The sequence below is a fragment of the Rhincodon typus genome, chromosome 22 (genome assembly GCF_021869965.1).
Source record: "Rhincodon typus isolate 14 chromosome 22, sRhiTyp1.1, whole genome shotgun sequence".
Classification (NCBI taxonomy): Eukaryota; Metazoa; Chordata; class Chondrichthyes; order Orectolobiformes; family Rhincodontidae; genus Rhincodon; species Rhincodon typus.
In genome coordinates this window covers 11,898,511-11,924,240 of record NC_063353.1, presented here as the reverse complement: position 1 = coordinate 11,924,240, position 25,730 = coordinate 11,898,511, and the positions used below count along the sequence as shown (strand labels likewise).

Here is a 25,730-nt window from a genome sequence, read left to right as displayed (position 1 = left end):
CTGCTCCTATGATGCTGCTTGGCCTGCTGTGTTCATCCAGCCCTGCACCTTGTTGTCTCGGATTCTCCAGCATCTGCAGTTCCTACTATCTCTGCTTCAGTCTGCTCTGGGTTAGCAGTAAAGTGGCGGAAGGGGTCATCAATCAACAGTGTTATGAAGCAGTAACCCAGTCAGCACTAACCTCCGTCTCCTTCAGCGGTTTATTTACAATCCCATTGACCGCCTTTCCCTACCCTTCAGATCCTGTCCAACGGCTTTGGCATTTCCAGAAATTTCTCTCCCTCCCCCCGCCTAACCGTCACCAGCCGGCCAATCACCCGTTTGTTAGCTGCGCAGCGATTGGTCCGACCTCCACCCACTGTGGAAGAGAGGTGGTCGCTGATTGGTCCGGGGGCGGTTGCCGAGTGATGGTGGGGCCTTGACGCGGAGCGGAGAGAAGGGCCTGGGCCGGGCCCTGGGAGCTGCTCCGGGGGAGTGAGTGAGTGAGTGAGTGTTCCCGGGGGAGGGGCGCGGGTTGTAACGGTTCCTTCCCCCACCAATCCCGCTCCTATTTCCCCGGACCGGGGATGGGTTGGGGTGCGGGAGATGCTTAGACATTGCCGGGGGAGGGCGTAATAGTGAGGGCAATCGAGGCTGATTGCAACTTCGAGCCGGTTCTGTGTGGTTCTGAAGGGACTGAGCTGTCAGAATCAAATCCCACTTTAACAAAAGGGCAGCCTTTTGTTTTCCTGAGTTATTCCGAACTGTCAAATATCACTCCATAACTCTGAGGTATTTTCTAATCAGCCTGTTCAGGGACGTTATAGAAACGTACAGGATGGAAACAGCCCCTTCAGTCCCATGCCGACCATATTAGGGCCAAATTAGTGCAGATGCTGGGAATCGCTGCTAAAAACAACAAATGCTGGAAATCACAGGGGGTCACGCAGTATCCATGGAGAGAGAGCAGGCTAACGCTTCCAGATTAGATGACCCTTCATCAGGGCTAAAGTGAAGTGGGGGGAAAGAGCATTTATGCTATAGGTGGGAATGGGGTAGAGTGCTGGGGTAGAAAGGATGTTGACAATTTAGATTAAGTGATTGGAATGCAAGAATGGCAGAATAATGGTGTGTCTAACTTCGAGTTAAAAATACTGCAGATGCTAGAACCCAAGGGAGATGAACAGGAGGCTGGAAGAACACAACAGGCCGGCAGGCATTTGGGGTAAAGGATCTTGGGCAGCAGGTAGAACTGGGCAGTGCGGGGCTGGGGGACTATAAGGCTGGAGGCAGTGGAGGGGAGGTCACCGGAAGTGACGAAGTCATGGACAGTATGGGAGATGGTGGCTTGACAGGCCATGATGGGGTTGTGGTCAAGGCAGAGATAGGACGTGGTGTCGGAGTGTTGGCGTCCATCCTCTAGACTACCACTGCCCTGCCTTTGTCAGCGGGTTTGATAGTGAAATGTGGATTGGTGCAAAGAGAGTGGAGCGCTGCATGTTTGAAGCGGGAGAGGTTGTAGTGGGTAAACAGGTGGAGAAATCAAGGTGGTCGATGTTGTGTTGGCAGTTAGCAATGAAGTGGTCTAGAATAGGTAAGAGGCCGGCAGGGGGCCTCCAAGAGGAGGAGGAAGAGGACCCCGGAGAGTGGTTGGCAGTCTTTCTTGATGAAGAAGGCATGGAGGCGGAGGCAGCGGAAGAAGAGCTCCACTTGTGGGTACAGAACTTCTTTATCGAAGAAGAAGGTGTGGAGTGGACTGCCAGACTTGAAAGATCAGACAGACCCATGGGTGTTGGGGGAGGGGTAGAGGACATGATAATAGAGAATGTAACAAATAAAGCTAAAAGCAAGGGAAGGAATGGGAGTTGGCTCACAATTTGAAGGTGTTGAACTCAATATTAAGTCCAGAAGACTGTAAAGTGCTTAGTCTGAAGATGAGATGTTGTTCCTCCAGTTTGCATTGTGATTCAGTGGAACACTGCGGCATGCTGAGGACAGACACGTGGGCATACAAGCATGACGCTATGTTAAAATGACCGGCTATGGGAAGGTCAGGGTCTTGCTTGTGCACAGACCGCAGGTGTTCTGCAAAACGGTCACCCAGTCTGTGTTTGGTTTCTCCAATGTACAGTAGGCCATTTTGGGTCCAGTGAATACAATACACAAGATTGGAGGAGGTACAGGTGAAATGCTGCTTCACCTGGAAAGACTGTTTAGGCCTTTGGATGGTGAGCAAGGAGAGGATGAAGAGGCAGGTGTTGCACCTTCTGCGGTTACATGGGAAAGTGCTGTGGGGAGGGGGAGTGGTGTTGGTGGTCATGGAATGGACTAGGGTGTACTGGAGGGAATGATGCCTGCAAAATGCAGACAGTGGGAGTGATGGGAAGATGTGTTTGGCAGTGGTGTTCTGCTGGAGTTGTCAGATATGGCAGAGAATGATCCTTTGAATGCAGGGGCTGTTGGGATAAAGTGAGGACAAGGGAGCCTGATCATGCTGTTGTGAGTGATGGGAAGGGAAAAGGGCAGAAACATGGGTGATGGGTTGGATGCAGTTGAGGGCCCTGTCAACCACAATGGATGGGAAACCATGGTCATAGAAGAAGGAAGCATGTCAGCAGTGCTGTTTTGGAAAGTAACATCACGCAAACAGATGCGACGTAGGTGAAGGAACTGGAGAATGGGATGGAGTCCTTGCAGTATGGGTGTGACGAGCTGTAGTGAAAGTAGCTTTGGGAGTCAGTGGATAGTTTATTCCCCAAAATGGAAACACAGAAGTCAAGGAGAGAGAGAGGTCAAAAAATCACACAACACTGGGTTATGGTCCAGCAGGTTTATTGGAAGACACAAGCTTTTGGAGTCTCGCTCCTTCTTCAAGTGTCAGTCTCACATTCTGAACTATCAACATCTTTTCTTCACCAGCACCCTACACCCCACCACCCCCACATACCCCTCCCCAACTATTACATAAACGCTGTCCCCTCCACACTTCTCCAGCTTTTATCTTCAATTAATCTAGTTCTATTTGCCAGCATTTAGTCCATGTCCCTCTAAACTCTTCTTATTCATGTACCCATCCAGATGTGACTTAAATGTTGTAATTGTACTCGCCTCCACCATTTCCTCCGACTGTTCATTCCATGTACGCACCACCCTCAGTGTGGAAAAAGTTGCCCCTTAGGTCCCTTTTAAATCTTTCCACTCTTATCTTAAAGCTATGCCCTTGAGTTTTGGACTGCCCTATCCTGGGGAAAAGACCTTATGTTATTATACATAAACAAAAACAGAAATTGCTGTAAAATTTCAGCAGGTCTGGCAGCATCTGTGGCGAGAAATTAGAGTTAACGTTTCGGGTCCAGTGACCATTCAGAATCCTTCTGACCTAAGACGTTAACTCTGATTTCTCGCCACAGATGCTGCCAGACCTGAGGAGATTTTCCAGCAATTTCTGTTCTGCTCTTAATTTCCAGCTCATTCAGTTTTTTTTAATTATTTAATAAGTGGGACTTGAACCTGGCTTTTCTGGCTCAGAGGTGGTGACACTACCATTGCACCACAAGAACCCCTAATGAGGAGGTGCATGGAGACTAGAGGGGTTGCTTGAAAATCTTATGGAGCAACTTGATGCAAGGATTTTTTTTTTCCCTCTCAGAAGGAGGTGAAGGAGGGCGACGCAGTGGTTAGCACTGCTGCCTTGTAGTATCAAGGACCTGGGATTGATTCCAGACTAGGGTGACTGTCTGTGTGGAGTTTGCACATTGTCTGCTTAGGTTTTGGTTTGACGCTTTGGTTTTCTTCCCCAGTCCAAAGATGCGCCGCTTAAGTGGATTGCCATGGGAAATATTTCGATTTGATGATAGGGTAAGGGTGAGTCTGGGTGGGATGCTCTTCAGAGTGCTGGTGTGGATTTGATGGGCCAAATAGTCTCTTTCCATATTATAGGATTCTATGATCTGTTTAAGTCTTTATTGCAGAGGTCTGATGAGTCTTGGCCATTGAGTATATTTGTTCAAATCTGAGATAGACAGATTTCTAATCATTAAGGTAATTGAAGGGTTATGGAGAAAAGGCAGGAAAGTGGTGTCGAGGATTATCGATCAACTATAATCTCTTTGAATGGCAAAACAGACTCGATGGGCTGAATAGTCTGCTTCTGCATCTTATGGTTGTGCCAAATAGCAGAAGTCCAACTGTGACATTTTTATGATTATGTAAACTAATACAATATTAGCACCTTTTGTGACATTTTGGTTTCTGCATATACAAAATAAGGAAATTTGGACAATGTTTACTGGTTTGAATTCATATTAATAGTTTATTGTATTTTTATCCACATTTTTCCACGTTTAAGGCTACCTCAAATGAGATAACACGAAAGAAAAGTTAGAAAACTTGTTAATTTCAAATGTTACAACTTCTAGAATTGCAAGTAATTCATGAACTGAAAGCACAAGTCTCCACACACAAACAGTAACTTTTTATTAACCAGCATGTATGGGACCAGGAGTGTACCGAATGATCACATGTTCCAATTGATCACAAACCAAGTAATAGAAATGTAATACAGGGGTATACACGTCACTATTATACTTTATTTACAGCATGATAAGAAAACATTGTCTTAAATAAAACTTGCCGACAGAGAGCCATTTCACTTGCACCCTCAACTGACTACTCAGACATCACAGAGATTGCAACAAGAACGTAAATTTGTGTTTCAAGCATACAATTTTTGCTGGTTTAGTGAGAGTACCAGTTTAAAAAAAAGTTTGCTGTAATTATATATTTTGTGTTATGCAAAGGGCTTGATTAGTAGTCATGAAATTAACATGTTAACGGAGTATTTGCACTATATTTAGAAGAAAACTTCTGTGGTGAGTTTGGTTAGTGTGAAAATAGAACAACTCAGTGAAAGTCGCAGAGATCAGATGTGAGCTGCCCTTCTTGCCAGCAGTTTGTGACAATTTGAAATTCTCTGGGTATCTTTTTCTTGCCAAAGGTTGCTGGCCACTTTGCAAATTGATAAAGGTCAGGTTTTGTTAGTAAAACGCAGAATGTGTCTTATTGACGAAAACTGAGTGTTGTGGGAGGAGTAGGAGGAGAATTAGCATTTTCCGTAAATTCTCTAAATTTCTGTAACTTGGAAGATTTGACACATTTTAACATTTGTGAAGGTGCTCTGAAGCAGGGAAAGCTGAAATTAGTAACAAAATTGGAACAGTAAAGATATGGTGAAGATATTTATGAGCTGATCAAGAAAACTGATAGTGGTGTGCCAGAGTGCATTTTCCAAAGTCAGTACTACTCTTGGGCTACCATGAAAAATGATGGTTTACCATTGATAATGTAAGTAGTTTTGGAGATAATGGGGCAGAAACTTGCGACCTTCTACTGGTCAGCAGTTGTTTTTAATAAAATGATTTGATCCATTTTTGATTTTCCGCATTTATGTTGATAGGGCCACTTTGATCAAAAAGTAGACAAGACTTCATCTAAAGCGAACAATATGCAAATACCTTTCATCCCAATATTATAAAATCTGGCTTGCAGTCATTTTACTACTCATTGTTATTTGTAGCATTCATAAATATGAAAGATAAGTTGAACCAAAAATTTCAGTGTGGACCAGTACAATTTAAAAATTGTTTTACTATTTGAGGTTCATGTTAGACAAACATGTTGGGAGGATTATTTTCTTGCAATTAGAGGGAATCTCATTCTATTTTGAATGAAATTCACACAAACATATATCCAAAAACATTTGTATAGTTCATATTACAGTTATTGAGTTTAATGATGAAAGAACTTTGTATTTATATAGCACCTTTAACTTAGGAAATGCATCTCAAAGCGCTTGAGGGATACTTAAAAGAAAAATACCCACATGAATCTGTTGTCTGTTTGAATGCATTGATATGTATTGATGCACAATAAGATTAACCTTAGCAACATATACCTAAGAAATTCCATCAGAGTTATAATATTTGTCGCAGAAGTAGTGTGTTTTGCAAAGTTCTTGACACAATAGGACAGTTCTAGCAGTCTATCTTTATCATTTCCACCTTTTGTTTCTTTCAAGTGCTTTAGCAGATTAGCCTGACCCTAAACACCCTGACTAATCAAAAATCTACCTGCCTGATCTGAGAATTTAAGATTTGCAGGTAACTGTGTTTTTGTTGCATCTCCATGCCCATAGAGTAATGCAGCATGGAAACAGGCACTTCAGCCCAAACTGGTCTATGCTGAACATGGTGCCCACTCAGCTAGTTCCAATTGCCCGCATTTGGTCCATATCCCTCTAATCCCTTCTCATCCATGTACCTATCCAAATGTTTTTTAAATGTTGCTACTGTACCGGCCTCAACCACTTTCTCCCGCAGCCCACTCCATATACTCACCACTCTCTGTGTGAAGAAGTTGCCTGTCAGGCCCTTCTTAAATCTGTCCCCTCTCACCTTAAACCTATGCCCTCTAGTTTTCAATTGCCCATCCCTGGGAAAAAGACTAAATACATTCATCCTATCTGTGCCCCTCATGATTTTATACACCTCAATAAGGTCATCCCTCATTCTCCTGCGTTGCAAGGAATAAAGTCCTATCCTGGCCATCTTTTCCCTATAACTCAGGCCTTCTAGTCCTGGCAATATCCTCACAAATCTTCTTTGCACACTTTCCAGTTTAGTTATGTCTATCCTATAACAGGATGATCAAAACTGTACACAATATTCCAAGTGAGGCCTCACCAATGACTTATACAACTGTAACAAAAAGTCCCAACTCATATACTCTGTCTTGACTGATGAAAGCCAACATGCTAAATGCCTTTTTGAAGGCCCAATGATCAGCACTGTCTTCTCATGCTATCTAAATGATGAAATATTTTTACGGCTGGTAAATTGACCAACCACCATCACGTTTCCTTTGTTCTAAACTCCACTAAAATCATTCCTCTCTCACTTTGGCTATTCACCCTGGAATGACCTCAGACTTGAATGGATATTGCTGACCACTTAGCCATTCACTCCTGGATCTGTCCGAACCACATGAAGCCCTATTAAGTCTTACTGTTGTCTTCTAAAACTGCTCTCACTTCTAGGATCCTCCTGCAATGTAAAGATAACCCTTGGCCTCTTTTATCTACTGCAAACTGCCTTCAACACCGATTTTTCTGCTCACACTTCAACGAAAAGAACAAACATCAACTTCTTAGTCATTAAACTTGAGGCCATCGGATCAGCAATTCCTGCAATCTCCCTTCTCCTAGCCAACCTGTCCATCCATCCTGTGGCATTCTACCCAGCCATAAATCTGAACTCTCACTGTTCTGTAGTCTTCTCTCTTTTCTCGCATTTCGCTCCTATCAAGCTGCTGTCCAAGAAACTTGCCTCCAGCCTCCTTGAGCCTTTTCTCACTAAACTGCTGATGCTTGAAATCTGAAACAAACGTAGAGAATGCTAGAGAAACTCAGCAAGTCTGGCTGCATTTGTGGAGCAAGAAACAGAGTTAATGTTTTGAGTTTCTCTGGCATTCTGTCTTTGTTTCCCGTTAAACTGTTGTCTGCTCAACTTCCTTTTAGCTCCCATGTTAGCTGATGGTGTTCACTCCTTAGTTACTGTATCTCTAATTTTCAAAACTACTGTCTCACTACTCCAAGCTTTAACATTTTTGTCCTCCCTTGTGCTCACTGACTACTTTTAGTCCCAGTTGAGCAACCAGCTTTTTGATGTTAACGTTCTAATGTTTATTTTCAAGTTCCTCCATTGTCTTACTGGTCCTTATCTCTGTGAGCTCCTCTAGCCCTACATTAATGCGAGTTATGTGGACTCCTCCTGTTTTAACCTCTTGTACATCCTGGTTTTAATAAATTCGTTGTGATTTTATACACCTTGGGAGGCTTGTGGAACAGTGGAGCATTATTATTGGTGCACTGTTCCCAGTTAAGTCATAACATTGCCGCTGAATTGATAAATTTGAGACTGGATTTGGAATATTTTGGGCAATCTACCCTGAATACATTGAATGTTGAAGAACAGGAGCATAATATTTCCAGGACTTGCAGAGCTGAACTTTAAAGCAGAAAATTAGAAGGCTTGAACCATGTAGCTCTGGTTTTAAAAAGAAAGAATATGAATTTTCTGCTGCAGATAAAATTACAGCTCCAGTGCAAGTAGGAATTTGAGTCATGACTCTGCCATGACCTTTCCTGCGTGATTGATATGTTTGGTTAAAGGCCAGTGCTCAGAGTTTATTCACTTGTCTAGCACAAACTGTATTGAATGCAATCTTCCAGGTAAGTACAGCCAACTTAAATATATAATTATTCCAATTGCATATCTCTGTGCATAAACTTAACATAGTTTGGTTTTATAAGGGCTTGTCAGTCTAGTTATTTCATTAACTTCTGAGTTGAGTTGGAGATATTCAGTATATCTCCTATACTGCTTGTCTCTTTTAAATGGTTCTTTTCATTAATCCGTTTAATAGATTAGCCTGTTCCAAAAAATTTCTAACATTGTTGATATTGTGTCTTCAAATTTATGTGATTTGTATTTTAATTTGTGGCAGCAGGAGTAAAGTATGTTACACAGCTAGGTGCAATCTGGTATAACTGTCCAAACATGGACTGGTAACTGACTTTTCATGATGAAAGTGAGATGTGGTATTGATAAGAGACACTAATCTGAAAGAGTGGGGTATTATTTGCAGTTTTATATTATGGCAATATGGACCTTCAAATATAAGAAGGATACTGATTTTTCCTTGTTGTGATATTTTCAAACCTCGCTGTACATTTTCTGACCTTTAAAGTCATAGAGTGTACAGCATGGAAACAGACCCGTGGATCCAACTCTTCCATGCCGATCAGATATCCTTAATTAATCTACTCCCGTTTACTAGCATTTGGCGCTTATCCCTCTAAATCCTTCCTATTCATATACTCATCCAGATGCCTTTGTCTTAAGGAATATCTTAAGGACAGGGAGATACAGAGATGTCTGGTAGGTGGGTGGAAAACAAAAGAGAGAGAGAGAATGTGTGTGAGAGTGCTCAGCATTGGAAGAATGAGCTGGTGGCATGGGAATACAGAGGTTATTGGGCTAGAGAAGATTAGAGATCGTGAGGAACAAAAGCATAAAGAGATTTAAATTTGAGGTACTGGGAACTGGGTTAGTTAGCGAGGACAGAAAAACTTGGTGCCAGCTGGGTCAAGAGAACAGACCAACTTCTGTTTATTGAGCCAGTGGAATGGTCCGGAGTCTTAGGAACAGAGGAACAGGAGTGGGCTATATTAGCCCTTTGAGCCTGTTTCATCTTTCAATTAAAATCATGACAGGTCGAATTGTAGTCTCAGTTCCACTTTCCCATCAGCACCCCATGCCTTGACTCTCTTATCTAACAAAAATTTATTTAACCCAACCTTAACTAAACTGAAAAACTCAGCCAGCACTACTTTGTTGAGAAGAAAATTCGACCCTCTAGGACTCTACAGTAGATAAGGGGAGCAAATGAAATAGTTAAGGCCAACCAGAGCTTGGCAGAGAACAAGGTACGAATGATAAATTAAACTGCATTTCCATCAATGCAACAGGACTGACAGGTAAGGCAGATGATTTTAGGGCATGGTTGGGAACCTGGGACTGGGATATCATATGTTACAGAAACATGGTTCAGGGATGGACAGGACTGGTACTTTAATGTTCTGGGGTATCGATGCTTTAGGAAGGAAAGAAAGGCAGATAAAAGAGAAGAGAGGGGTGTTGGTTAGGGATAACATTATGACTGTATTTAGGGAGGATATTCCTGGGAGATTGTCCCATGAAGTTATATGGGTGGAACTGAAAAATTAGAAAGGAATGATCACCTTGGGATCATGTTATAGCACCCCCAGCCCCCAATAATCACCAGGAAATTGAGAAACAAATATGTAAGGAGTTCTCATATCTGAATAACTAGAGAAAATAAGGCTCTGGCTCAAGAAAAAGAAGGAGAAATATATCAGGTATAGACAGCTGGGATCGAGTGAATCCCTCGGAGTATAAGGGCAGTAGGAAAATAATTAAAAAGAAAATTAGGACAGCAAAAAGGGGACATGAGATAGCTTTGGCAAATAGAGTTGAGGAGAATCTAAAGAGATCCTATAAGTACATTAAGGGCAAAAGACTAACTAGGGAGAAAGTAGGCCCCAAAAGATCAATAGGAGAGCGAGCCGGTGAGGCAGCGACAGCGATGATAGCGGGTCTTTCACATGGCAGTAGCCTCCTGGGTGCCCTAGCGATTGGAGCAGCGCCTGTATCATTGTGGAGATGGACTTTTGAGATCTGGACTTTTCTTTTTCTCTTGCTTACCTTTTGGTTCTGTTAAATCTTTTAATTCTGGTTTTTGTAACCAAGTGGGTGCACGTGAATGGTGACTGTGCACTTTTTGCTGTACTTATGTATTTCTACACTTAGTACCTGTGACAAATAAATAAATCTAAATCCAAAATGTGTGGAACCACAGGAGATGGGTAAGGTACTAAACAAATATTTTCCGTCAATATTTACTGTGGAGAAGGACATGGAAGCTTGGGAACTTGGGGAAACAGATAGTGATGTCCTGAAAAGAGTTCATATTACAGAAGAGGTGGTGCTGCTGGAAGTCTTGAAGCGCATAAAGGTAGATAAATCCCTGGGGACCTGATCGAGTGTTTTCCAGAACTTTGTGCGAAGCTAGGGAAGAGATTGCTAGGCCCCTTGCTGAGATATTTGTATCATTGACAGCCGCGGGTGAGGTGCTGGAAGACTGGAGAGTGGCTAATATAGTGCCATTATTTTAAAAAGACTGTAAGGAAAAGTCAGAGAACTATAGACCAGTAAGCCTTATGTCAGTGGTGACTAAGGTGTTGGAGGGGATTCTGAGGGACATGCATTTGGAAAAGCAAGGACTGATTAGGGATAGTCAACATGGCTTTGTGCATGGGAAATGGTGTCTCACTATTGATTGAGTTTTTTGAAGAGGTGACAAAGAAGATTGGTGAAGGCAGGGCGGTAGACGTCGTGCATGCGGACTTCAGCAAGGCATTCAACAAGGTTCTGCATGGCAGACTGGTTAGTAAGGTTGGATCACATGGGATTCAGGGAGAGCTAGCCAATTGGATACAAAATTGGTTTGAAAGTAGGAGCAGAGGGTGATAGTAGACGGTTGCTTTTCGGACTGGAGGCCTTTGACCAACAGTGTACGACAAAGATCGGTGCTGGGTCCACTGTCCAAAGTCGGTGGTGTAGTAGACAGTGAAGAAGGTTATCTCGGAGCACAACAGGACCTTGATCAGTTGGGACAGTGGGCAAGGAGTGGCAGATGGAGTTTAATTTAAATAAATGTGAGGCATTTTGGTATGGAAAAGCAGGACAGGACTCATACAGTTAATAGTAGGGCTCTGGGGACTGTTGCTGAACAAGGAGACAGGGGTGCATGTGCGTAGTTCCTTGAAAGTGGAGCTGCCGGTAGACAGGATAGTGAAGAGGCATTTGGTACACTTGCCTTTATTGGTCAGTGCATTGAGTATAGAAGTTGGGAGGTCATGTTATGGCAGTACAGGACATTGGTGAAGCCACTTTTGGAATACTGCATAAAATTCTTTTCCCTTTCTGTGGGAAAGATGTTAAACTTGAAAGAGTGCAGAAAAGATTTACAAAGATGTTACCAAGACTGGAGGGTTTGAGTTGTGGGAAGAGGCTGAATAGGTTGGGTTTTATTTTCCCCGGAACATCAGAGGCTTTGAGGGGTGACCTTGTAGAGGTTTATAAAATCATGAGGGGCATGGATAGGCTGAATAGCCAAGGTTTTTTTTTTCTAGGGTGGGGGAGTCCAAAACTAGAGGGCATAGGTTTAAGGTGAGAGGGGGAAAGTTTACAAAGACTTGAAGGGTAACATTTTCAACCAGAGAGTGGTGCATGTGTGGAATGAGCTGTAAGAGGAAGTGATAGAGGCAGGTGCAATTAAAAGGCATCTGGATGAGTATATGAATAGAAAGGGTTTAGAGGGATATGGGCCAAATACTAGCAAATGGGACTAGGTCAGATTGGGATGTCTGATCAACATGGACGAGTTGGACTGAAGGGTCTGTTTCCGTGTGTGTGACTCTATGACTCTAACTCAGAGACAACAAGTTCTCTTTGTCATTTTCCTATCTTAAAAATATGTCCCCTGTTTTCAGTCTTGCCCACAAGAGGAAACATCCTCTTTTTATTCACCTTATCCAGCCCCCTCAAGATATCGTATCTTTCACTAAGATCATCCCTTATTCTTCTAAATGTCAATGGGTATAGACCTAAACTTTTAAACCTAACTTCATAATTTAACCCTTTTATCCCAGGAATGAGCTGAGTGAACCTTCCATGTAATTCTTCTAAAGCAAGTTGTTTTTCCAAATAAGGAGACTAAAAATGTGCATACTTCAAATGTGGCCTCGCCTGCAAAAGTAGAACTTTGCTACTTTTGTATTCCATTCCCCTTGCAATAAACAGCAATATTCCATTTGTCTTCTTATTCACTTTCTGAACGTGCAGACTAACTTTTTTGTTATTCATGTACCTGGACACCGGATCCCTCTGTACCTCCACGTTCCGCAGTCTTTTCATTTAAATCATGTATGGCTTTTCTAATGTTCCTGCCAAAGTGGACATAAGACCTTAAGATCATAAGACATAGGAGCAGGATTAGGTAATTTGGAACATCATGTCAGCTCCGCTGTTCGATAGTGGTTTATGTTTCTGAACCTCATTCTCCTGCCTTCTCCCCATAACTTTTGATCCCTTTGCTAATCAAGTAACTATCTATCGCTGTCTTAAATATACTCAATGACTTGGCCTCCACAGCCTTCTGCAGCAATAAATTCCACAGGTTCACCATCCTTTGGCAGAAGATATTCCTCCTCATTTCAGTTCTAAAGAATCACCTCTTCACTCTTGAGACTGCTCTAGTCTCTTCTAGTGGAAACATCTTCTCCACATCTACTCTACCCAGATCTCTCAGTATTCTGTAAATTTCAATGAGATTATCCCACCCGTCCTTCTAATTCTGAGTACAGGCCCAGAATCCTCAATTGCACCTCATGACGTGCCCTTCATCCCTGGGATTATTCTTGTAAACCTTCTCTGGACCCCTCCGAAGCCACCATATCCTTCCTTAGATACGGGTCCCAAAACTGCTCTCAATCTTCCAAATGCGGTCTGTTGAGAGTCACTTACGCCTCAGTAGTACATCCGTGCTCTTGTATTCTAGCCGTCTCAAATTGAATGCTAATATTGCATTTGCCTTCCTAACAACCAACTGAACCTGCATGTTAACTTTAGGAAATTCTGAACTCAGCCCATTTGTACCTCAGATTTCTGAAGCCTTTTTCCATTTAGAAAATCGTCCAGACCTCCATTCTTCCTACCAAAATGCATAAATTCACTTTCCCACGTTGTATTCCATCTGCCGCTTTTTTGCCCATTGTCGTGGCCTTTATTCTGCAGTCTCCCCACCTCTTTAGCAGTACCTCTTCCTCCATCTGTCTTTGTGTCATCTGTAGAATTAGTAACAATGGCCTCACTTTCAATGTCTAGATCATTAATGTATGATTTGAATTGTTGTGGTCCCAACAATGATCCCTTTGGAACTCTACTAGTGACCGGGTGTCATCCTGAAAAAGGACTCCTTTATCCCTGCTCGCTGCCTAATGCCAGTCCACTAATTCTCTATTCATGCCAGTAGCTTACCCCTGACACCATAAGGTCTTATTTAGCAGCCTCCTGTGTGGCACCTTGTCAGAGGCCTTCTGGAAATCCAAATACAGTAGATCTCATCCACTAGCTCTCCTTTGACTAACTTGCTCATTACCACCTCAAAGAATTCCAATAGATTTGTCAGGCATGATCTCCCTTGATGAAGCTGTGTGAATCCAAATATTCACATTTATCCATGTTACGCTCTATTTGCCAAATATTTACCGATTTACTTAACAGGCCTATATCCTTACCTCCTCTTCATAACATATTTTTCTACCTATCTTGGTGTTTTTGGCAAAATTTGCTACCACACATTCAGTCCCTTCATGGATTGTAAATAGTTGAAGACCTACTGATCCCTTGGCGCTGTACCTGTGACAGTTTGCAAATATGTTACACCCTACGCCAGGGCTTCCCAGAGTTTGGTCATTAGCCAAACACATGTCATGAGGTCCAAGTCAATGGTGGCTTCATTGTCTGTGACACATTTAAATCTTTGCATTTCTTTTAAACTTTGAGCATGGGCTAAATGACTTAAGTTTGAGACTTGGCTTCTGTACAAGGGAAAAATGATTAGCCTTGCATGCTTGCTAGTACTCTTTTCTTTTACTGTCATCACTGAGGGGTTACACCAGTCCTCCACTCACCAGTCTCCTTAAAAGTGTGCCACTGCAACTCAACTGCACCACTGTTTAACCTATCTTCCTTGTTCACTTTAGCCAGCTCTGTCTTGATTCTCTCAGTTATGCTTAAAACACTAGTCATGGACTCACACTTCTCCCTTTAAAATTAAAATTACAATTATATAATGTCATTATCTCTGTCACTCAAAGTCGTCTTTACCATCAATAATTGATTAATCCTGTCTTATTATTTAATGTAATAAATTTAACAGACAAACAAGTGAATATGAGTGAGCAGTATTAACCTCAATAGAACTTGCCACCCTACCAGGGGGTAGAGCAGAGTTAATTGGGGATTCGGAATAAAATTGGATGGATTCTTGAAGGAAACAAACTTAGAGGGTTGTGGGAATATGACGTAGAAATTAAACTGGTTTAGAAACAAAAAGACTGCAGATGCTGGAATCCAAGGTAGATGAACAGGAGGCTGGAAGAGCATAGCAAGTCAGGCAGCATCTGGAGGAAAGGAGAAGTCAACGTTTCGGGTATTACCCTTCTTCAGGACTCAATTGACTGGATTTCTCTGCAGAGAGTCAGCATGTTTGTACATATTGTTTATATACCTTTTCATTTGACTATTCAGAAATTAATCACTGTGATTGCAGTGCCTGAATCTGGCTTGAATTGTTTGCTTGAGAATGCATAGTAAACCAAAAGGTTCAAATTGCTACATCTCTTTTCAAATATCCCTAAAAATTGTGATCAAGACTTCTTAGATTTGAGTAATTGATGAGCTTTATTTGAAAATAATTGGCTGCCATGAACATGATTGAAGAAAATATTATCTTTGTTAGAAACTAACTTTGTTCCTCTGTCAAGGCTTTCAGGTAACCATGAAATTTGAAATGTTTTATATTGAGTTAAACTTCAGATTCTTTCTTTTATTGGTTTTGCTACGTCATTTGATCATGTATCTGAATGGAAGTTGGCAGTACACATCCCTGTTTTGACACTGCTGATTCTGATGAGTTGGATTAGGACCTGATTGGAAAAAGGAAATACCCTGCATTAGACAAGAGAGGTCTGATTTGAAAGTTTGATTTTTAGGTTTTGCTATAGTGCATTCTGTTAATATGGATTATTTGCTTGTTACCTGCTAACAAGTATAACTTTAGATGAACAAGTAGCAGCATGTGTTTTAACCATTTTGATTTGATCCAGAATGGTTAAATTTATTAAGTCTGCAGTAGTATTGATCATATGTTAGAATAACTATGTGGATCATACTCCTATCTTTATGAAATTTGATAATTACTGTTCTTTTGAAAGCTTTAATATGCTTTTATTATGTTAGGTGGTGATGTATCCATTCTGCAGTGAATACACAACTGCATAACACTCAACAAATGATTTATTTTGTTTTGCAGAATTCTTTGACGCTGTGCCTGTAAGTTAGCCACATTAGATCAATATGACATTCAAGCTGGTGTTGCTAAGACATGGTGAAGGTGCATGGAACAAAGAAAATCGATTTTGCAGTTGGGTTGACCAAAGGTTGACTCCCAATGGTATAAAAGAAGCCCAAACATGTGGAAAGGTACTAAAAGAAGCCGGACTTGAATTTGATCTTGTGTTTACCTCTATTTTGAGCCGATCCATTGAAACTTCATGGCTAGTTCTGCAGGAGATGGGGCAAGAATGGGTGCAAACTGAGAGCTCTTGGCGACTTAATGAGCGCCACTATGGAGCATTAATTGGTCTTAACCGAGCAGAGTTGGCTTCAATTCATGGAGAAGAGAAAGTTAAGCTTTGGAGAAGAAGTTATGATATCACTCCACCTCCTATTGATGAATCACATTCATACTTCTATGAAATTTACAATGATCGAAGATACAATTATTGTGATGTTGCAAAAGACAAGCTACCCAAAGCTGAGAGTTTGAAGGAGGTTCTTGATAGACTACTGCCATATTGGTATGATGTAATTGTGCCGGAAATAAAGAAAGGGAAATGCATTCTAATATCAGCACATGGAAACAGTGCCAGGGCTCTTCTTAAACATCTGGAAGGTAAAATAACATATCTATAGAATGATTTTTTTTTTTTATTTCCTTGCATCATGGTTTTAAAATTGTCATAACGTGTTGTGTTTTGCCATGAAATGTTGAAATGGACAGTTAAATTCTTGACCTCCATTTCAATTGGGTCTTTTTTGTGTGGTAGAGTAGATAGGTGTGTTCTTTCTCAGCAGCTGTATAGGACCCAGAGGAGCATATGGGAAAGAAAGAAATGAATTAGATAAGTCACTAATTTTGCCGAGCAATTTGGGAAATTCTATGTCCATGATAAAGCCAGAAAAGCTATAAAATAGATCGAGTAGGAATTCTTTTAAAGTTTTTAATGCGTTGATTTTCATCACTGTTGTGCAGGCACCCTGTGTGGGTACAATTCCCTGAATAGGCTTTGAGAATACTGTTGTTGGAAGAGGTCTCCCTATGTCCACAACTGTTTGGCTTCTATAATTTAGTAAGGGCCATCATCAGGGGAGAGAAAAGTGCACAAGTTGTTGAAGGGGAACAAAATGGTGGCTGAAAATTCTTTCAAAAATTGCCTTTAAGCTTTTGATTGACACAATTTTCCCTTCCCCAAATTATTTATTGGCAGATTCTCTGGACTCAACATTGAGATTTGTTTGCTTTCTTTGAAAGTCTACCTAGTACAATTTCTCCCATTTTATTCAAGCAGCGCCTACTTGTTCGATTTTTAATTTACTGACTTTGAAAACATGCGACTTGATCCTGTTATGAGCATCCAGTGACATGAGTTTTGTTTATCAAATGTGAAATGTCATATTGCCTGAAGTTTTTCAAATATTATTGGATAGGAAAGACCAAGGAATATTAACTCAAAGATATAACAGAAAAATATGCAGAAACTAAAACTATAATAAGGAGTAATTAGCCTGGACTTCAAAAGAGAATACTTGACCAACTTCATTGAAATCTTTGAAGCAGTAAGAGTAGACACTTGGTAATGCAATGGATGTAATGCACTTGCATTTTCAAAAGACCTTCAATGAAGTACCACTTGGTTAACTTGTAGCAACGCGGAGCATGTGGAATCAGGGATCGTGTTGCATATTGGATGGCAAGTGGCCACAAGGTAAGGGTTGCTACTTAAACGGTCCACAAGAATTGCCCATTGTTGTTCACCATTTACAAAAATAATTTAGATTCAGAAGCAGAATTTCAAATCTGACACCAAATTACAGATACAATTGTTATGGAGGGTGGCTGTAATACAATACAAGACACTTGTAAAATTGCAGAATAGATGCGTAATTCCAATAAGGTAAATGTGAGGTGGTACATTTTAATGGGAAGAACATTCTTCTTGGAAAACAGGGATTAGTTTATGTCCTAACGGCGGTACAACGTATATTGGATTGCCTGCCACTTATAATCACTGTTTGATTTTCGGTGATCTGCCTGATTTAAATCCTTTTTTGCACCATTACCTGAGATGTTATTCTACCCTTAAACGTCTAAATGGGGCAGAGGAACAAGAAGATCTAGGATTCAAATGCACAAGTTGTTCAAAATAGCAATGGTCAGTTAAGGCTATTTAAAAAAAAAAAAAGGCTCATTCCTAGAGGAAAAGAATTAAAACCTGGAGATGTTCTGTAAGTTGTATACCACATTTGTGTGCAGTTCTAATCTTCATATTATAAAAATCTAATAAGAGATGCTGGCAGAGGTGCTAATAAGATTTACAAGAATGATACAACATTTGAAAGGTTGTACCTATCATAATTGGTAGGGCTGTTCTCTAGAAAGAGAAGGTTGAGGGATGTCCTGTAGATCTCCTCAAGAATATGAATGGGCTTGATAGGATAGAAGAGGTTTCCACTTTTGAATACCAACTCCAGGGCCATAATTGTCAAGTAATTACTAATAAATCCAAGTAAGGAAATCAGAAGAAACTTTATCCTAACTATTCTGTGTTTAAAAATATTGGACTCTGGTTAGGAGTGGTTGAGATTTGCGTAAGATGCATTTAAGTGAGAGCTAGATGTATGAGAGAAAAAAAGTAGAATATTATGCTGACAGGGTTAGTTAATGAGGCTTGGGATAAAGCTCAACAAAACAAATCAAATAGGAATATTACTGGGTCACAGTAATGAAAATCAAAACACAGTTGTGCTCCTCTCCTAATTTCTTTCTTGTTCAATACCAGAACACAATCCCACAGTTGCCAGCATCGCCCATGCAGTCTTTGCTTAAGGTATAAGCCCCACAGCTTATTGCAAGTTAGTCAGTCATCAGGTAAAAGGCTTAGCCTAGATCTGCCAGTGCTGAGCATGTACATTCCACTAGTGTCACTGGATCTATTTGATTTTCTTTTCCCTCACTGGTTTGGGGACACAAAGCAATTGCAGTACCATTGCAGTACAGAAGGCCAACTTTTGTCATGTCCACCTTTGTATTGCATAATTTATTTTCTGGTTTATAAAGGCTGACTGGTTTTCTGGAATCCTTATCTTAAAATGTGTTTTTCTAAGCTCTAATCTGTTAAAAATATACATTGTACAAAGGATATGCCATAGAGCTTGTGTTACAGATAGATTGAAATGAACTTTGTGACATTTAGAAATGGGAGAACATCCAAGGCCAAATTTGCAACTCCTTGCTTTATCAATAGGTTGCAGTTTGCAGGAGTGTAGGCGGACTGCAGTTAACCTGTCGATATGAGATAAGCCCATAAACCTAATCCTCCGTTCTATCGTGATAAACTGCAGTGCTTATTTATAAATATTTTTTAAAAACAGAATTCTTTAACTTGTATAATTTATTAAAAACATTAAGCTGATTGTCCCTAGTGCCACTTTAGCAGCACTATCCCCTCTTTTGTCTTAAAGTTCTAACCAGTGCTTCAAAATGAATGTGACCTTATCTGACGTTCTGGACAGAACTACAGTATTAGTCATTAAACTGAAGTCTGGATTTCCTGCTTCGATGGATCTTAAGAAACAAATTGCATAGCAATTTTGGAAAAACACTGGACTTTTCTGAATGTAGCTTAATTTATTCCACTCTCACTTGAAAACAGATAATAGGGCATATTTGCTGATTAATTTCTGATCTGATTTGCAAATGTTGGTTGCTACATTTGTTTAAATAACTTCAAGTTCTTGCTTGGTAAAAATTTTAGTTTGGAGCATCCTGAGAATCTTATGAAGCGCTATAAATTTTTATTTTAAATTTTCCTCAATAAGCAACAGAATACAGATTGTTACACTCCATACAACTTACTAAATATATACAGTACCTAGATGAAACATTGCATGAATTACAGCAAAATAAGAATGAAATATCTATTTTTCATATCAGCCAGTCATACAGTTTGTTTTAATGTGTACTTGTTAAACTGGCAAGACAGCATTATACTAAAATGTACAGTATGATGCCTTTTTTAGTACTGACAAATTTGCAATGCATTTCTGGATCTTCAGTCTTTTACCACTCTTGCACACCAGCACTGGTCTAGCCAACATCATTGATTAGTGCCCTGTTCACCACCATAAACACCCTGTGCACACCCTTCCCCCAGCAATGTGTACCATATGCAAGATATAGCAACTCACCTAGAATTCTTCAAACACACCTTCTAAACGCATGACCTTTACTACCTACTTAAGAACAGCAGATATATGGGAGCGCCACCACCAGCAAATTCTACTCCAAGCCCTAAACCACTCTGATTTGGAAATATATTACCGTTCCTTCACTGCAACTAGGTCCAAATCCTGAAAATCCCTTCCTTATGATAATTTTGGATGGACTATAGCTGTTCTGAAGGGAATTTGGGGGTGAATAACAAACACCGGCCTAGTTGGCAATTTCCACATCCCATGAAAGACTAAAACATTTTTAACAGGTCTTGGAGGAAGTGAAAAGGCACTAGTGTATTGAACGCAGCATTGACACATGAAGCTTCAGAAACAAAATTAAGATAACCTAAGAAATGAAGCAAGTTTGATCAGTGTTGCTATGTCCCTAACTGTAGAGACAGCAATATAAAATGTTGCAGCTTCAGGTAACCCCATTTATAAGCATCAGTATCAAGGTCAAATGATAGTGCCAGAACCTATTATTTTATCCATGAATAGGGCAGGATCTGCAACAAGCACCCTCCAGTAGACAGAAAGTATCTCATCAATGCACTTAGCAGTGCATTTCACTAAAGAAAACACCAGCATATAGCTATCCACCCTAAAGAGTTCAAAGAAATGGCAGACTGGATGAAACATTGAGCACAAGTGAGCAATAACAGAAGTAGATGAAGGAGAAAGAGGAAATATCTCACCAAGGGCAGAGATAAGTCCCTTCAATTGATGTGGACATCAGGGATTGCATCACCTTTTGTAAGTTGTACATTTTGGGGGTTGTGCAACATGCAGCAATAAATTTGAAGCACTGCATGACTTAAATGAATGGAAATTATGCAGTGTTAGGAACACACATCTATGGCTTTTGAGAAATTGGAATAGGGAACTGTTTCGATGTTACCTCGGTTGAAAAGGAATTTATCCTGTGATTTCTTGGAAACGAGAAGTTAAAAGGAGAACCAGCGCGCTATCTCCCTCAGCCATAAAGTAATAATCTTAAAGCAAAATGGGCTAAAATGTTCTTTACCCCTGAAAAAATTTCAAACATCAGAATTCCTGTTTCCTATCCAAATCCAAAATCTGGTTTCAAGACCTTATGTCATCCTGCAACTATTAACAATCGAATGTCCTCAACAGGAAATAAAAGGAACTGTAAAACATCAACCCATTCTAACTTCTGAATTCGAGCCTTTGGCCTACAGGTTTCCTTCTTTTGTCTTTTTCTTTCAACTCCATAATACTGCTGCAGAGCTCTCATCTTGTTTTGTGTGTGCACAAATTTGTATGTGTGGAATTAGGGGAATGTATTTTATGTCTGCATAGTATCTTTAGTCACTTGTTTAAAGAATAAGTTTGTTCTTAATGAAAAATTATTATTGAGTTTGTTGAAGAAACCTGGCAAAGTCTCTTCTTCTAGTTAACAGTATTGAAGCAAAATAAACTGAGCATTTTGGTGATAAATTAAAACATTTGCATGTTTGGTATGGTTTGTGAGTAATGGGGCTGGATTAACAGCACTTCTGCTAGAGTCATAACATTATACAGCCTTATGAACGCAGTTGTTCAAAACTCATTGATAATGTGGTTCTTGAAATACTTCTGTTTTCTGGAGGGTTCTTGCACATTCTGTCTCATACTTGAGAGGAAAATAGGAAACAATTTGGAACATGTCTTCAAATTATTGAAATGTCTTCAGCAAATAGATGTAATGCTGTTGTTGAGATTGATTGATTGTGTTCATTCATTGTGTGAGAGACAGGAAAATTAGGTGTGGACAAACTTAACCTGACATGGACTCACTTCAAAGATAGGTAACTTTATCATTCTGTTAACTCAGCTACACATTCTATTAACTCAACCATTTCTTCTGAAGAAGTCCTATCACACCTGAAAAGTTAACTTTGTTTCTGTCTTCGCAGATGCTACCAGACCTATTCAGTTTCTCCAGAATTTTCTGTTTTTATTTCAGATTTCTAGCATCAACAGTATTTTGCTTTTATTTCTTTGTATCTCCTTTTTTTTGACAGTTATCTTCAATCCATGTCCCCTGATTACTGTGACCCTCTTCAAGCCAAATCGTTTTTAACTTATTCTTTTAAAATTTACTCTATTAAAACCCTTCAAAATCTTGAGGACCTCATTAGCTCTCTGCTTAATAGCGGCATTTCCTCACTATTATTCCTGTATATCTCCTCTGCGCCCTCTCCAAGTCCTTTACATTCATCCATGTGTTGCTTAGAATTTGACACATTGGGCAGAATCTGCCCCTGCTGAAGAGTGGTGAGGAAAGTGGTAGGAAGGGACTATAATTGGGATTCAGGAGTTACCCACTGCTTTCCTGCCACCACAAGAAACTGAGTGAGAAGGCCAAAGCTTAACCATCCCATCCCATCCCATCCCATACTACCATCAATTGAGGCATTTAAAAGCCTCATTCCCACCTGCGATGTGCTGCATGTATTACAGCCCCTGGCGGATAAGGAAGTCAACCTACTCAACTGGTAAACCAGTGTGGACAGACTGTCAGTTTGGAGATAGGATGGTGAGGGAAGGGGAAAGAGGGTGTTTCCTCAGTCTGCATAATTTGTATAAGACTACAGAACTGGACCCAGTGCAGGGGACAGGGTGCTAAGAGACAATTCCCCTCTTCCTTTGCTTCCAACCTTCTTGTACTCCTTTCTCCACAACCTCCAATCCCAAAAATCTTCCTCATCCCAAACATTACCTACTTTTATTGCAATGATCCTCTGTCCTAGGCTTCAGTGAAATGGTGTTCTGACATGACACTGCAGACCTCTGGAGCTATGTACCTCTGGCTGGTAACTCTGTGTGGGCAGACATTCCTGCTGCCAGATCCTAAGTCTAGCAGAGATTCCTGCCAAACCCATTCAGCTGCTTGATTAAAGGAAGATCCGGCAGGCCTTCTATCCTTGGGCTGCAAGGTATCCTCCAAGAAACTCTCTTCATGCTAATCAAGACTTAGCATGCAGTGAAAGATGCTATGCCAAAAATCCAGTAGACTAAGATTTTATCAGCTTGTATTATAATGTACAAGATTTTTCTGATATTCCTCAGGCCTCACTGTGCTTCTTTAAAGTGTGTCAATGTCAACTGATGCTCAGTTGTAGCACTCTTGACTCTGAGTCAAGAGGTTGTGGATTTGAGTCCCATGTCAGGATTTAGAAGCTGAGACATCTAAACTGACATTCCAGTAAAGTATTTAGGATGTACTGTAGTGGTAGTGACATCTTACAAATTAGACTTTGTCAGCGATGAACAGGGGAATTATCCCATCATTATTTGTGGGGGTTTCCTACCCAAATTGGCTGCCTTGTTTCCTAACATGAAAGCAATAATTGCATTACAGAGAAGACATTGCTTGTAAAGTGGTTAGAGCCTTCTGGTACTCAAACAAGATGGTATGTAAATGCTAGTCCTTCCGTTCAAAATGATACCATTTTTATTGTTTATCTTTAGCCTTGCTTCCAAAATACATCATTTATGAAATTTATATTTTATAAATTCACAGAATTATTGCAGTCTAGAAAGAGTCCATCCCACCCATCATGTAAATGCCAGCTCTCTGCAAGAACAGCTTGCTTGCTATTTCCCTGTAATTTTTGTAATTTCAGTTAATTATCCAATTCTCTGTTGAAGGTTTCAGTTGAATCTCAAACATATACACTGTCAAGCAGAGCATTTCAGATCCCAATAATTTGCTGTTTGAGAAAGAAATTCTCATGTTACTATTGCTTCTTATTTTGCTTCTTTTGCTAAACCTTTTAAATTGGTGTCTTCTGATTCTTGACCCTTCTGTTAATGGAAATAATTTTTCCTTATCTACCTTGTCCTGACGTCTAATGATTTTAAATGATCAAATGATCCTCTCCTCATCTTCATTTCTTCCAGGAGAAAAGTCCCAGCTTCTCCAGGCTGTTCATGTTGGTCAAGTTCCACATCCCTGGAACCATTCTCCTAAATCTTTCCTGTAACGTCAACTAATGCCTTCACATCTTCTATAATAGTGATGCCTAGAATTGGACTCAATATTCAAGTTGGGGCTGGACCAGTGGTTTTGAACAGGTTCTTCATACCTGCTTGGTTTTATACCTTGTTTCCCCATTTATAAAATCTGTGATCTTGTAAACTTTGCCAGCCACTTTCTTAACCTCCCTGGCCACCTTCAATGATTGTTGCACATATGTCCCCAAGTTTCTTTGCACTGAGAATCACTTTAGAATTATACCCTTTGTTTTACATTGTCTCAGTCTTCCAAACAAAGTAAATAACTTCATGCTTCACTGCATTAAATTTCATCTGTCATTCATCTGACATTCCACCAGCCTGTTGACTTCTCTTAGAGCTTAATAGTATTCTCCTCAGAGTTCATACTTCTACGTTTTGTGCCATTGAATCCTAGAACTCTACAGCATAGAAAAAGGCCCTTCAGCTCATCAAATCTGCACCAGTCAAAAACAGCCACCTACTGTAATGCCATTTTCCAGCACTTGGCCCATAGTCTTGAAAGCTAGGGCTGCTCTCTCATTAGAGAGAGCGCTGACTACTGGAAGTTTGAACCCAAGGGTCAAGGGCCGAGGTTAAGAAAACAATACCTTCATGGCAGCCTCAGCTAGTTCAGGAATTGAAACTGCACTGTTGGTGTCCCTCTGCTTTGTAAACTAGCTATCCAGCCAACTGAGCTGTTGCAACATTGTCACCTGCAATTTTTTTTTTGTTTATTCATTCATTCATGGGATGAGGGCATCGCTGGCGAGGTCAGCACTTATTACCTATCCCTAATTTCCCTGTGGGCAGTCAAGAGTCAACTACATTGCTGTGAGTCTGGAGTCACATGGCCAGACCAGGTGAGGATGGCAGTTTCCTCCCCTAAAGGGCATTACTGAACTAGATGGGGTTTTCCTAACAAAAGACAATGGTTTTGTGGTAATCATTAGACTCTTAATTCCAGATTTTTAATGAATTCAAATTCCACCATCTGTCATGGCAGGATTTGAACCTGGGTCCCCAGAATATGATGGGGTCTCTGGATTAACAGTCCTTTGATAATACCACAAGGCTGTTGCCTCTCTCATTTATAGAATTGCACCCTGTACACCAAATTCTTGGTCATTAGTCCAGAACAAGTACGTAGTGGTCCCATTACTAACCCTAGAAAACCCCATTAAGAAGCCCTACAATGTATCTTCCTCTGTTACCTTTTACATAGCCAACTTTATATCCTTGCTGTCACCTTTTATTCAATGTGTTTCAACTTACTGACAAGCCTATTATATAACATATTATTAACCATTTTTTGAAAGTTCACATACACTACAAGAACATTAAGACTGCAGGGGAGGCAATGGCTGAGTGGTATTATTGCTGGACTGTTAATCAAGAGACTTGGGTAATGTTCTGGGGACCCAGGTTCGAATCCTGCCACGGCAGATAGAGAAATTTAAATTCAAAAAAAGAAATCTGGAATTAAAAGTCTAACGATTACCATGAATCCATTGCCGACTGTTGGGGAAAAAAAGCATCTGGCTCATTAGTATCCTTTAGGGAAGGAAACTGCCATCCTTACCTGGTCTGGCCTACATGTGACTTCAGACCCATAGCAATGTGGTTGACTCTTAACTGCCTTCTGGGCAATTAGGGATGGGCAATAAAGGCTGCCTAGCCAGCGACACCCATATCCTGTGAATAAATGTT

General features: G+C 40.5%; 1 protein-coding gene and 1 long non-coding RNA gene across 2 annotated transcripts in view; one reads left to right on the top strand and one right to left on the bottom strand.

The window, feature by feature from the left end:
- LOC125485770 overlaps positions 1 to 249 on the bottom strand; it is a 16,740-nt gene extending 16,491 nt beyond the window's left edge. Inside the window, exon 1 of the long non-coding RNA XR_007264468.1 lies at positions 182 to 249. This is a non-coding gene — a long non-coding RNA (uncharacterized LOC125485770). The remainder of the gene's footprint in view (positions 1 to 181) is intronic.
- A 137-nt stretch (positions 250 to 386) lies between these two features.
- On the top strand, positions 387 to 22,104 carry LOC109927982 (2,3-bisphosphoglycerate mutase). Its single transcript, XM_048610570.1, has 4 exons — positions 387 to 478; positions 15,778 to 16,419; positions 17,453 to 17,512; positions 22,046 to 22,104. The coding sequence occupies exons 2-4, from the start codon at positions 15,822 to 15,824 to the stop codon at positions 22,102 to 22,104; spliced, it is 717 nt and encodes a 238-aa protein (XP_048466527.1). The 5' UTR covers positions 387 to 478; positions 15,778 to 15,821.
- The last annotated feature ends 3,626 nt before the right edge of the window (positions 22,105 to 25,730 follow it).